The sequence below is a fragment of the Pan paniscus genome, chromosome 19, assembly GCF_029289425.2.
Source record: "Pan paniscus chromosome 19, NHGRI_mPanPan1-v2.0_pri, whole genome shotgun sequence".
NCBI classification, from domain to species: domain Eukaryota; kingdom Metazoa; phylum Chordata; class Mammalia; order Primates; family Hominidae; genus Pan; species Pan paniscus.
Genome location: NC_073268.2, coordinates 10,614,849 through 10,627,623, shown reverse-complemented (window position 1 = coordinate 10,627,623; position 12,775 = coordinate 10,614,849). Strand labels below are relative to the sequence as shown.

Here is a 12,775-nt window from a genome sequence, read left to right as displayed (position 1 = left end):
TTTGTCTCTGCTAGAGTTTTATCCTTCCTAGTTTTAGAAACTCTTTCTTAGTGGAAAATTCTATAACTGAAAAAGGTAAAATCCTTTCCATTATATTCACTATTGCACTTTCAGTGGCATAGTTGGATTTCATCTGGACCCCATTGTCCATATTCCCTGGATTTTTCCTCATATTTCTTACTAGTGATAAGTTCTTATAAAACCCAACAATCGGCATTTTAGAACAAGGCCATAAAGACTTCCTTGCTGGTCTAATATTTAATTTTTTAATGGAATGTCTTGCAGGAGGATCCATAAAATTCATTTGACCCAATAATTTGAGCAAGCGTTCTACCATCTTTCTTATGAAGTGTCTGTGCCTTTCCTAGAACAGCCTCACTGGTGTGTGTATGATCATTCATTTGTACATTTTTATGTGGAGCTGGTTATGTTGCAGTTTGTTTTTATTAGTCCTTTGATATGAGCTGCTTTGTGTTATTATTTCACTCGATGGAGTCACTCATCAACTCATCCTTTTTTTTTTTTCTGAGATAGAGTCTCGCTCTGTCACCCAGGCTGGAGTGCAGTGGCGCGATCTCGGCTCACTGCAACCTCCACCTCCTGGGTTCAAGCAATTCTCTGCCTCAGCCTCCCGAGTAGCTGGGATTACAGGCGCCCGCCACCACGCCCAGCTAATTTTTGTATTTTTAGTAGAGACGGGGTTTCACCATCTTGGCCATGCTGGTCTTGAACTCTTGACCTTGTGATCCACCCATCTCGGCCTCCCAAAGTGCTGGGATTACAGGCGTGAGCCACCGTGCCCAGCCCTGAACTTTCCTTAGAACTGCACCCCATCTAAGAGGCCTTCACGCAACCTCCCTCCCTCCCGTCTCTCCTCCGTGCAGGGTCAGACCTGCGTCACAGCCCGACAGCTTTTCCAGCCTCCTCCATATCCCACCTCCTCCGTTTTCACTCACAGGCCCTTCTCCTAATAATTTGTTGACGCTGTCTTGGTGTCTGCTTCTCAGACTCCCCAGACTCACCAGCGCTCTCCCCTGGGGCAGTATCAAAATGAGATGCCCCTTTGGCCCTTCTGCACCCCACCCTACCACGCCAGGACAAAGAGGGGCACTGGTGTGAGAACTGACCAGCCACTTGTCAAAGGAAAATCACACCAGACAGAGTTAAACAGGCAAGGAAGAGTTTACTCAAGACTACTGCAAAGAGGACAAAGACTGAACTCAACTTTGACCCGTCAGGGACAGTTGCAGATTTATAGCCGATGGGCAGAGTGAGGAATTTCCTTAGATGGGAAATTACTAACAGGAGCCTAGGTATCAAGGGTGGGGGACGAGCAACTTGATTAAATATCAAGGGCAGGGCGATATTCACACTGGTTTATAAGATTCTTTGCTAAAACTGCCTTGGCAAACCAAGGACAGGTCAAGTGTGAGGCCTCGTTGAAGAGATGGCCAGAGGATCCTGACTGAAGTATGATCAAGGAGGGTGTCTTTGCCACATCCCAAGCCAAGATCTGTACCCACCAGGCTTGCCCACCCCAGGAAGTTGGTGAGAAGGGCTTTGCGTGGAATGTGAAGTTTACCACAAACAGGGCTGCGTCTGAACACACAAGAGACTGTTGTAATAACTGTTGTATGAACTGAGGATCACTGCAAGCTTAGGGAACTGGACCGCAATGTTGTTGTTAGAATAGAACCAGGGGACACCGAAGGTTGGTCAGAGCGCATGTGGGAGAGGGCATGGCTGGACACAGGGAGCACTCCAAAAACGAGACTGAGGGAAAATCTGAGCGCAGGCTGACCAGACTCCTCAGGAAAGCTTTTCCCCCACGGAGCAGGCAAAACAGTGCCCCCACCCCCACCCCCACCCCCAAAATGTCCAATGACTGCTACAAGCTGTTAGACGCTGAGTGGAAAAAACAGATTTTAAGAGTCCTAAAACTGAGCCCCAACCTGGAGGCGTGCCCACCTCGGGAGAAAGAACACCTGACCACAGACACCTAGACCGATCGGGGAGCTTTCAGAGCCCTAGGAGAGCCTGCAGGCTTGGAGGGACAATACCGACCGGCATAGCTGATGACTTCCATGCCTCCTACATTTCCGACAGAGACAGGACATGTTCCACCTCCACAAAGCGTCCAGATATAGGTGACCTCACAGCTTCTGGGAGGAAGGGTTGAACCCAGGAAGCAGCCGAACCATGAGGTGCAGATGGGCACGGAGAGTTTGTGTGAAAGATGAAGCTTGACTTGCAGCCAAGGGGACTCAACAGGTGGAATCTAACACCTGAGAAATAAGACGCCTGTAACCATGGGCTCAGACAGGCACCACTTGGCACAGCATGATGGCAGAAGCCTGGGATGCTGGACACATGGGTTCCAGGACAGGGGCTCCAAGCTGGGCAGGGAAACCAGAGAGAGCCAGGATGCACTTTTCCTGATACATTTCTGTGCATCTAGAACCTTCCAAGTCTGGAACTTCCTTTCATATTGAGCTCAGCATATGAGATTTGGATCCCAAACTGAAATTTGAAACTGATCCCTTAAGTGAAACGGGAATAATAATACATGCCTTCGTGGGCTTTTCAGATGACTAAATTAGATGATCATTGTGAGTTCTGGGCTGGGGCAGTGGCTCACACCTGTCATCCCAGTGCTTTGGGAGGCCGAGGCAGGCGGATTACCTGAGGTCAGGAGTTCGAGACCAGCCTGGCCAACTTGGTAAAACCCCGTCTCTACTAAAAATACAAAAAATTAGCCGGGCGTGGTGGCACATGCCTGTAGTCCCAGCTACCGGGGAGGCTGAGGCAGGAGAATCGCTTGAACCTGGGAGGCAGAGGTTGCAATGAGCTGAGATTGCGCCACTGCACTCCAGCCTGGGCGACAGAGTGAGACTCCATCTCAAAAAAAAAAAAAAAAAAAAAAGTGAGTTCTGCTACGGCAGTTGTGTTGAAAATGGAAATGGAGTCCAATGTAGTTGATATAATAGGAAACAATTGGAGTATCATGGAAGCTGCCCTTTAGCTTATGCTCCTCATCCATGGGAAATATTAGGTGAGTGCCAAAACCGGCAGCCAGCTAAATCAAGCTGCACAGGGACACACAAAATACACATACACCTCCAACATCTGCCAGCTGCCTCAATACGCCATGTGCCGGGGGCCATACCCATCCACCTCTGTTGTTACTGTCCATCCAATTTCAGAAAAGCTCTCTTTCCACCACTTCACAACCTGCCAACAACCAATTCCACAAGCAAACTTCCCATCTTATTAAAGCTAAACTGCCTTTATTGTGGCCCTTATGTATTTCTCAATCATTTAACACATGTAAAATTGTTATCAAGTTCCTGTCTTTTTATTTTTATGTCACTGACAAAGTGTTTGAGTGTTACGTCCCTAACCCCATTGTTTGCCATAAGCCCTGTGGTTGCACCACCTCCCATGGTGTATGTTTAGAAGTGGCATGTTGTGTGATAACAGAACTGACAACCCAGGGAAAACACCGAGCATATGGTGAGCTTTCAGTGTCAGTTGCTCGTATTATTATTATTATCGAACCTCTGGTGCTTGCATAACACTTGCCATTTCTCAAAGCTCTTTCCCAATAAATTCATTTTTCTCCTCATGCTAGGTATGTGAATTATTGTTCTAATTATACACAAAAGAAAATGCAAATCATGGGGAGATAACGAATTTGCCCAAGACCACAAAAGGAAGTCATGGCGGAATCTTTTTTTTTTTTTTTTCTTTTTTTGGAGATGGAGTCTCGCTCTGTCACCCAGGCTGGAGTGCAATGGCAAGATTTCAGCTCACTGCAACCTCTGCCTCCCAGGTTCAGGTGATTCTTGCAGCTCAACCTCCCAAGTAGCTAGTATTACAGGCACCTGCCACCAGGCCCAGCTAATTTTTGTATTTTTAGTAGAGACGGGGTTTCACCATGTTGGCCAGGCTGGTCTTGAACTCTTGACCTCAAGTGATCCGCCCGCCTCAGCCTTCCAAAGTGCTGGGATTACAGGCATGAGCCACTGTGCTCGACCAGCAGATTCTTAAACACCTGTTCCTTGCCTTCAAATTTATTCAGGAAAAAAAAATGCAGATATTACTTCAAGCTGTACAGCCAAGCAGTGTAAAGCAAAGTGTATGTGAGAACAGGGCCATTCAGGAGTCAGAGGAGGACGGGAAGAGAGAGCATGCAACCATGAGGGAAACCTGGAAGGAGTGAGTGAGGAATCCGAGAAGCAGGCAGAGGGAGAACACCGCAGGATGGACACGAATCACTGAACAGCCAGGCTCTCAAACTCAGCCATGACAGAGACCAACAGATAACAGGAATGAGTGAAATCTTCCAGGTGTAAACAGTAAGGGACGGTGGAGACTGTGGGACACTCAAGGTCCCAGTCAAAAGGGAAAGATTCCAGTGAACTCTAACCAACTCATGCCTGAGGAGTAGATTCAGCATCTGATTTATATATATATATATACACACACATAATATATTTATTTATTTCCCGAGACAGAGTCTCCCTCTGTCACTCAGGCACGATCTTGGCTCACTGCAACCTCTGCCTCCCAGGTTCAAGTGATTCTCCTGCCTCAGCCTCCCGAGTAGCTGGGACTACAGGCACCCACCACCACGCCTGGCTAATTTTTTTTTGTATTTTTAGCAGAGATGGGGTTTCACCATGTTAGCCAGGATAGTCTTGATCTCCTGACCTCGTGATCCACCCGCCTCGGCCTCCCAAAGTGCTGGGATTCCAGGCGTGAGCCACCACGCCTGGCCCTGATTTTTTAAAAGAAGCAGAATTTGGGATTTATGTAAAATTTCTTTTTTTTTTTTTTTTGAGGCAGAGTCTTGCTCTATGTCACCCTGGCTGGAGTGCAGTGGCACAATCTTGGCTCACTGCAACCTCCGCCTCCCGAGTTCAAGAGATTCTCCTGCCTCCTGAGTAGCTGGGATTACAGGTGCCTGCCACCACACCTGGCTAAATGTTGTGTTTTTAGTAGAGACAGGGTTTCACTATGTTGGCCAGGCTGGTCTCGAAAGCCTGACCTGAAGTGATCCGCCCACCTCAGCCTCCCAAAGTGCTGGAATTACAGGCGTGAGCCACTGCGCAGGGCCTTTTTGTTGCTGTTGTTTTGAAACACAGTATCACTGTCGCCCAGGCTGGTGTGCACCGCTGCAATCACAGATCACTGCAGCCTTGACTTCCCAGGCTCAAGTGATCCTCCCGTCTCAGCCTCCTGAGTACCTGGGACCACAGGTACACGCCACCTGCCCAGCTAATTTTTTAGGGGTTTTTTTGGGTTTTGGTTGTTTTTTTTTTTTTTTTTTTTTTTTTGGTACACATCGGGCCTCACTATGTTGCCCAGTCTGGTCTCAAACCCTTAGGCTGAAGAGATCCTCCTGCCTCAGCCTCCCAAAATGTTAGGATTCTGGGTGGGAGCTACCACGCCCGGCCACTTTTCTAATTGTCGTCAGTTTTTTAAACATCAACAATTAATGTAAATGTTTAAAAATACGTCTCAGGCTAAAGTAACACATCTATTGGCCAGAGAATATGCAACTTCCAGTGAACTGAACAGTGACCCCCAGGCCCAGGGCCCCATGCAAAGAACTCTGAACGCTGATGGACACAAAATATGTTATTTATTGTCAATTTCTGCAAAGACACATTTAAGCAACAAAATATACATTTGTCAACCTTTTAGAATTTGTTTTGTACATTAACAAATACAATGTGCTACCATAGCAATAAATTAAATGTACATTATTTACATTACATAGGCAGTTGGGATCTACGAATCACCTCCTCACTAAGAGGAAAGAAAGGAAAGTCGTTGTCACGTGGAGGAAAGAAAGGAAAGTCGTTGTCACGTGGAGCATCACTTCCAAGCCACAGTTCTTAGGTTCGACCACACAGGGGAATCTGCACACTCACACGCCAGCAGTCCCCGAGCTGGAGTGTCCAAGGGTAACACCCAAAACAGGAGAGAGCTGCACGCATGCTAAGGAGCAGGAAGGGGTGGGGGGGAGTTCACACTTCCAAGCAGAAATGTCACAAAATCAAAGACGATGGCAATTAAATTCCAGTCTTCCAGCCAAATGCCCCCCTCCCCAGGGCTGGTAAGGCACAGGACAGAGCCGCTGCCCCACAGCCTCTCACTCAGCAGGGCTCTGCTGCCCTTGGCCCTAGTGGAGTGGGGCTTGTCTTCTTCCTCCCAAAGGGGCACACGGTCCAGCTGAAGGGAGGGAGACATGGGATTGGGGTGGACAAGGGGCTGGCGGTAAAACAGAGTTTGGTAAAAGAATACCCCAGCCAGCCCCACCAGGCTGCAGGATCAGGCTTGGCAAACTTTACTGGCCTCCCCTTGCCTCGATACAGGGTAGCTAGAGGCTGGGGGAGGAGCCGAGGGGTCCTGAGCATGGCTGACTGGCCTGGTCCCTGCTGGCCTCCTGTACCCATGAGATCTACTCGAACCCCCGACTGCTTAAAACAGATCTGTCTCTACTGACTTAGAAACCAATGAGAAAGGTAGTGTTTGAGTTGGCACCTGGCAGGGTCAGGGAGGAAAGCGAAACAGGCTCTTGTCCTGCCTTGTCACGGGAGCCTGAGTTTCTATTAACCACCTTCGTTTAAGAATCAGGGAGAAATGAAGAGTTTTTCTTTGACCACTTTTCCTCTTAATTTAGGAAAAGGGAAGCTGAGGGTGGGTGAACAGCATCTTTTTCCCTGGCCTCTGCCCCCATTACACAGCCCCCATCGGGAGCTGAAGAACCGATCCCACTGAGGAATAGTTCACCGAATCCCTTTCCCTCCTCGTTTTCTTGGTTCAAGCTGCATCCAAAGCCCAAGGGTCCTCACTGAAAAATCCTAGAGACTATCCCCCCTGATGAAAAAGAGCAGAAACTGCGGCCTCACCAGCATCCTTGACTGCTCACCTCCATGCCAGTGCCAAAGCAGCAGCTAACTGGCTTCCCCAAAACCCAGGGCCCCAGGAAACGCAGCCACTTATTCAACCAACCATGTAGGCGCTGCAGAGGAAGGGACCCTGGGTTGAGGGTTCTAATCCCAGCTTTGCCACCAGCCAGCTGTGTGACCTCAAGCAAGTTATTCCCCTCACCTGGGCTAAGATTTCTCATCTGGACGATGACATGGTTGGATGACATGCTAAAAAGAGCCAGCAGGCTTGTGTTGAGATGACGCTGACAAAGCTGAACCACTGAATCTTTTTCAAGAAACGTCATTTTACATCATTGGCACAGACAGACACTCTCGTTAAGACCTTCCATCGCGAGCTTTTCTGCACCTGTTTTTAAGCGTCAACTGAGCTGGAGGCATATGGGTGGCCCTACAGTGCCTGAAAAGTAGTTTCTTCAGTGAGTCAGGCAGTTCCCAGAGCCAGAGATGTGTCCCGGAAAACATCCCCTCGTGGAGATCACAGTGGAAATGCCTCAAACACCAGCAATGAGCACCATCTAGATGAGCCTAGTCACAAGGGCCAATGAGGTTTGAGCAAATCTTTGAGCCCCAAGACTGGGCGCAGCATAAAAGGAAAGACATTTTAGATCAGAGCAGATGTAGGGACAGCGTGGGGGAAACAGCCCTCCAGGAACCCGAGCTGCCTGCCCCGTGGTCTAGGGGAGGGAGGGGAGGCTGGGCCATCCTTGTTCTCCTCCTCCCTCTCAGCACTGCCTGGGTGGGCTGGAAGTGCACACTCTGGAAGCCACAGGATGGAGCTTCTAGAGATAGTGAGGCATGACCAGAGGGAAGAGGCATTTGGGGTCCTGTTCAGATCATTCCAATAGCAAACCGGGCATGGAGACCCCATCTCAGGTCTGTGCTTCTCTGGGGGCCACCCAGCCATCCTGCCCACCAGCTCAGAGGCAGGGACAAAGCCCTCCCAAGAGGCAGCAGGCAGCAAGGGTCAGCCAGCGCAGTGGGGACAGGCAGGTATGGGATTCCCAAATGGGACAGCATGGTGACAACCTGGAAACCCCAAAGGACCCCAGATGGCAATGTGACATGGCCCATCCACCAAGCACCTGTAATGCCGGCTTCCCAGAGAGGCGAGCCAGACCCTGCAACTGTTCTTAAAGAAATGCAGTTTGACCTTGCCAGTGCCTCCAGAAGCCCAGCCAACAAAACGTGTCCAGAACGTACGGGCCTCTTTCCAGCCGTGGGGGCTGCTACGGTGACTCTTCATAAAAGCTAAACAGATATTTTGTTGACCTTCTAACAAGAATAAATTTTACTAGACTAGTACTTTAGAGAAAGTACTAGCGAAGGGAGAGCTCCTCTCCAGCTTGCAAACAGGACTCAATCATTCCCACACACGTGGCGGGGAAGAAAGATCACAATGTTGCTTGAATGGCAAAAGCTATGGGGAGAATTTCACAATGTCAGTAAAAAAAAAAAAAAAAAAGTGTAGTATTTATATCTTGGGCATAGGTCCAGATCCCTATGGGAATAAAGCATTCAGCTGGAAATCCTTGTCATTGGTCGTGGGGCAGGTGCCCAGCCAGTGTCACTCTGCAGCCCCGTCTGCACTGAAAGGGGCTCTTCAGGCTCGTTGTACCTGGAGGATGCCCACCTTAACCCCAACCCGGGCCCGTCGGCAGAGAAGCCCACGGCGCTGCAGACTCAGAAGGGGGAGAAGCCAGGAGGGGATGTCCTCGGAGGTGAGCTGGCTGTCCCAGCAAGGGGGCTCTGTGGAGGGTGGGGGTGGCATGTGGGTCACAGGGTCTGAACCACACCCAGATGGGGTCCAGGTTGCAGAAACCCTTCAGATGTGACAGCTGCCTACAGACCCGCAGCTGGAGAGGGGAACAGGATTGGGGGGGTTGAGCCCCAGATGCAGCTGCCCAAGGGCACAGTAGCTGGAAAAGGCCCCAGGGCCAGGCTGGGCCCCCCAGGACTCCAGGGGCGTAAGCTGCTGAGGGACACTGTGCCCCTTCCCCACCCAGGGGCCTGATCAGAACCCGCAAGTCATCCCCCCCCACCTCTCTCCTCGAGTAAGTGGGGAGGGGAGATAACGACGTCTTCCTTGAACCCCCTTTGTCAGCAGAGACCTGGGCTCCGGCCTGGCCCTCAGGCCCTGAGGTTTTCCTCAACCAACACAGCAGCATCTCAGCACTGGCTCCTTTGCTCTCCCTGAATTCCTTCTCACTCCTGGCTTCCCACCCCTTTGTGGGAAAATATCTTCTCAAAGGGAAGAGACTGCCTCGGGGCTGCCCCTCCCTCCCCTCACCCTGCAGCAGCCATAATCAGGAGAAACCGGGTGGGACCCAAAGTCCCCGCCTCAGTCCAGGAAGTGTGCAGCGCAGTCCCGGCCCGTCCAGCTCTAGCTCTGAGCTTGAACTGGCTGGAGCCCCGCTCACGGTACACTGGCAGCAGGGGCAGGGCAGCCCTGGGCCTACGTCAGCAGATGGGAAAGGCGTTCAGCACAGAAGCAGATAGACGGTTTAGAGCTCCAGAGCTATGGGGGCAATAGCGCCGAATTTTATCAGGATGGCCTCAAGGATGCTACGAATCTTGGCTCCTGGGAACATGACGCCCCCATCACCGAGTGCGTTCCTGGTAGTAAAGCCTGCCACGTTCAGGAAGGCACTGCCCTGTGGCCGAGACCCTCACTGAGGCTCTGCTCCCACCCCCTACTCTGTCTCTGAGGCAGACCAGCTCCCCAGTCACTGCTGAGCTCCCCCCAGATCCCCCTTTGCCCAACACTTTTCCTCTCCAGGATGAATAGGATGATAAAGGACCCGGACATCACACTGGGAGGTCAGGAGCAGGAGGAACCTGAGGAAGGAGGCCTGGTCCAGAGATGGGAGGGGCTGGGAGGGCATGTAGGTGAGGGCGGAGGCAGGGCTGTGGCCAGACTGGGACACCTGGACCAACAGCACATCTGTGGGCAGGTGGCCGTGGGGCGGCGGGGCTGGGACTGTCAGGGTCGTGGACGGCACTCCCAAACTGCTGGTACAGGAGCCTTTTCCAGGACAGAAGAGGGGATTCCCTGAGGAGACAAGGAGGAGGCGGCGATGAGCGAACATTCCGTACAGGAAGGAGGGGACGATGCGGACGTCAGGAGCAGGGGGTGGGGAACGCGCCTGCCCACAGCTACAGCTCACTGGATACACTCAGGAGCAGGAGGGCGCCCGATGTAAGGGTGCCCCACCTTGCGTGGCCTGAGAAGCTGTGCACAACCACGGCTTTGGTGGGCAGTGGCGTCCGGAGTGCGTGATGGGAGCCGGGGGTGAAGGTCCACATGCCCATTTGTCTTCTGCTTTTTCATAAATCAGGTTGAACATAGAGTGGGTTCGGTTGTACCCCTCCCCTTGGCTCCAGCTGTGACTCCGACCCCTGAAGCCCCATGTGGGGAGAGGGCTGGGAGCTCAGATGGGTCTCTGGTGACTTCCCCAGCAGAAATCCAGGCCTTGATGGGGGCGAGCTGGACCCACGGCCGCTCTGCTCAAACCACGTGCCCCCTCAAAGCAGGCAGGGGCAGAGGCCTCCTGGGGTGGTCCCTCACAGTGCTGACTCCCGACAGGGAGGGAGAACACACCTCAGCCCAGGGCCTCCGCCAAAGACACAAGGAGGGAACAGCTGCCTGAGGGCAAGGGAGCAAGGGAGCACTCAGGAACTCCTCCCTCCTGGGTCAGAAGCGGGCTTGGGCGACTCCCCTTCTGCCTGCGGGAACCAGACCCCATCGGTGGAAGGGAGGCCTATCTAGTACGTCTAGTCCAGTGTCACTGGGAACCCCCTTCCCATCCGCACACAAGCCATCTGCCCCTCCTTCCCCATTGCAGGTCTTCAGGGGCGAGGAGGAGACTCTTTGGACATCCCCAGCTGGCGGCATCTCTCCGGCCATTCTGAGGTTACAAGGCCGCTAGTTCCCTGATCTAAAAGAAACACACGTCCCCCCTCACAGCCACAGCAGGACATTCACTCAACCCACCTTGGACAGGCGAAGGACTCCGCTTTCACATTAGTGACCCTGTTTCAACAAAAATCCATACAGGAGTTTAAATAACCAGACAGCACAGGTCCCTTCCACGGCGGCTCTGTGCACTCAGCTCTCAACAGTCTGGTGAGCTCAGGAAGGGATTCGGGACCCCAGGAACCAGCCCTTCCCACCTCACATCTGGACCTGGAGCTCTCGATAGTCTGGAGAGCTCAGGAAGGGACTGGGGGACCCAGGAACCAGCACCTCCCACCTCACATCTGGGCCTGGCCGTGTCTAGAGGTGTAGCTCCACCTTGGGAGTTGTGGCAAAGGTGGCTGGAACCCCGAGCCACGGCCTGCACCTGCTGCAGCCAGACCTCCCCAGAGCTTCCCCTGCCTCCTTCGGGGAGCCCCCTCTGGGATGTCTGAACCCTCTTCCTCTGGCCTCAGGAAGGAAGGCTGGGCCTCTGCAGGAAAGTGGAGTGTGGGGTGTGGGAGGCGCATCCTTACCGCACCAGAGCTGGCATGGCTGAGCTTGTCAAAGCGGAATTTCAGGTTTGATCTTGGGGAGTTTCTGCTTTTGGCATCTAAGAAAAAGAATGGCCATGAAAGGAGGGTGGAGCTGTGGAGGCCACTGGGGCTGTGTGTGGGGACTGGCTAGGGAGGCCAGGGGAAGGGGGCCTCCTGCCCTCCACCAGGACCAGGCACCCTAGCTGACCTGTGCTGACCCACGAGAGCCAACTCCTAGATTATAGAATTGTGGTGAGCTGGCTGTTCAACTCAGGCCATTTTTTAAAGTTGAATTATATATAAGCTTACAGTTCAATAAATTATATTCAACAGAGGTAATAAATACTTGAAATTCGTCACTTCCTACTTATTTTTCTCTGTTTTACGATTATCTGTGCTCTTACGTCTATTGTATCCATGTGGTAGAAACACCCTAAAGATGGTGGCTACAGTATCTCTTCTTCCCAAGTCCACGTTCGAGGACGTCATGTCAGTAGCTTGAGATCAGCCACGACAAGTGTATTTACACCACAGAAACTGGTACATGCTACAAATCATGGCTTGATTGTTTTGTTGTCTAGACTTAAGGAAATAATAGAAAAAAAGGAATTTACATGAAACTTCAAAACATGCTGTGTCTGCAGCGATTACATTGTGAATAGCACAAAAGAAAACTGAGGAAATATCCTTCCGGGGTTTGAAAACTTTTCTCGGATACAGCAAGGAAATGACTCATGTCACTGACAAATGAATGAAGTTCTCTTAATACAAAATACTCATGGCCGGGCGCCATGAGAGTGAGAGTGTGTGTGTGTGTGTGTGTGTGTAATATATATATTATACATATGTATATACATATAACATATATTATATATGTATATATAATATATACATATATGTATATTATATGTGTATCTATAACATATGTATATAATATATGTATATACTATATATGTATATATAATATATACATATAAAATACTTATTAACAAACATGGTAATATCAGTCCACATTCATGTCAGAATTACACACATTCATCACCTGCAGCCTTAAGTTGGCTACAGATAAAAAGGTGAAGCAAACACCACTAACAGCATCCTGTGAGAATCAGTTGGACATATGGGATTTATGGTAAAGAATATTATCTAGTATTTGTACACTGGGTTTGACATCCGTCGTATAATAAAATTCCGTTAAGTGTGTGTGAGTGGTGGCAGAGCCCGGTGTCAACATTTCCCGCTGTGCCCCACTGGCAGGAGGGCCACTTGACTTTCTGGCTGTCCTCTGGCCGAGGGTATGGAAAGCTTAGTGCAGCCTTCCTGGA

At 50.9% G+C, this 12,775-nt stretch overlaps 1 protein-coding gene across 23 annotated transcripts in view; it reads right to left on the bottom strand.

The window, feature by feature from the left end:
• Nucleotides 1–5,628: 5,628 nt before the first annotated feature.
• RAP1GAP2 (RAP1 GTPase activating protein 2) overlaps nt 5,629–12,775 on the bottom strand; it is a 291,369-nt gene continuing 284,222 nt past the window's right edge. For all 23 annotated transcript variants that reach the window (XM_055101382.2, XM_055101381.2, XM_034941268.3 and 20 more), the window contains 3 exons: nt 11,451–11,527; nt 10,954–10,992; nt 5,629–10,011 (listed from right to left, as the gene is read on the bottom strand). In XM_055101382.2, coding sequence (XP_054957357.2) covers nt 10,984–10,992; nt 11,451–11,527 — 86 coding nt within the window. In that variant the 3' untranslated portion in view covers nt 5,629–10,011; nt 10,954–10,983. The remainder of the gene's footprint in view (nt 10,012–10,953; nt 10,993–11,450; nt 11,528–12,775) is intronic.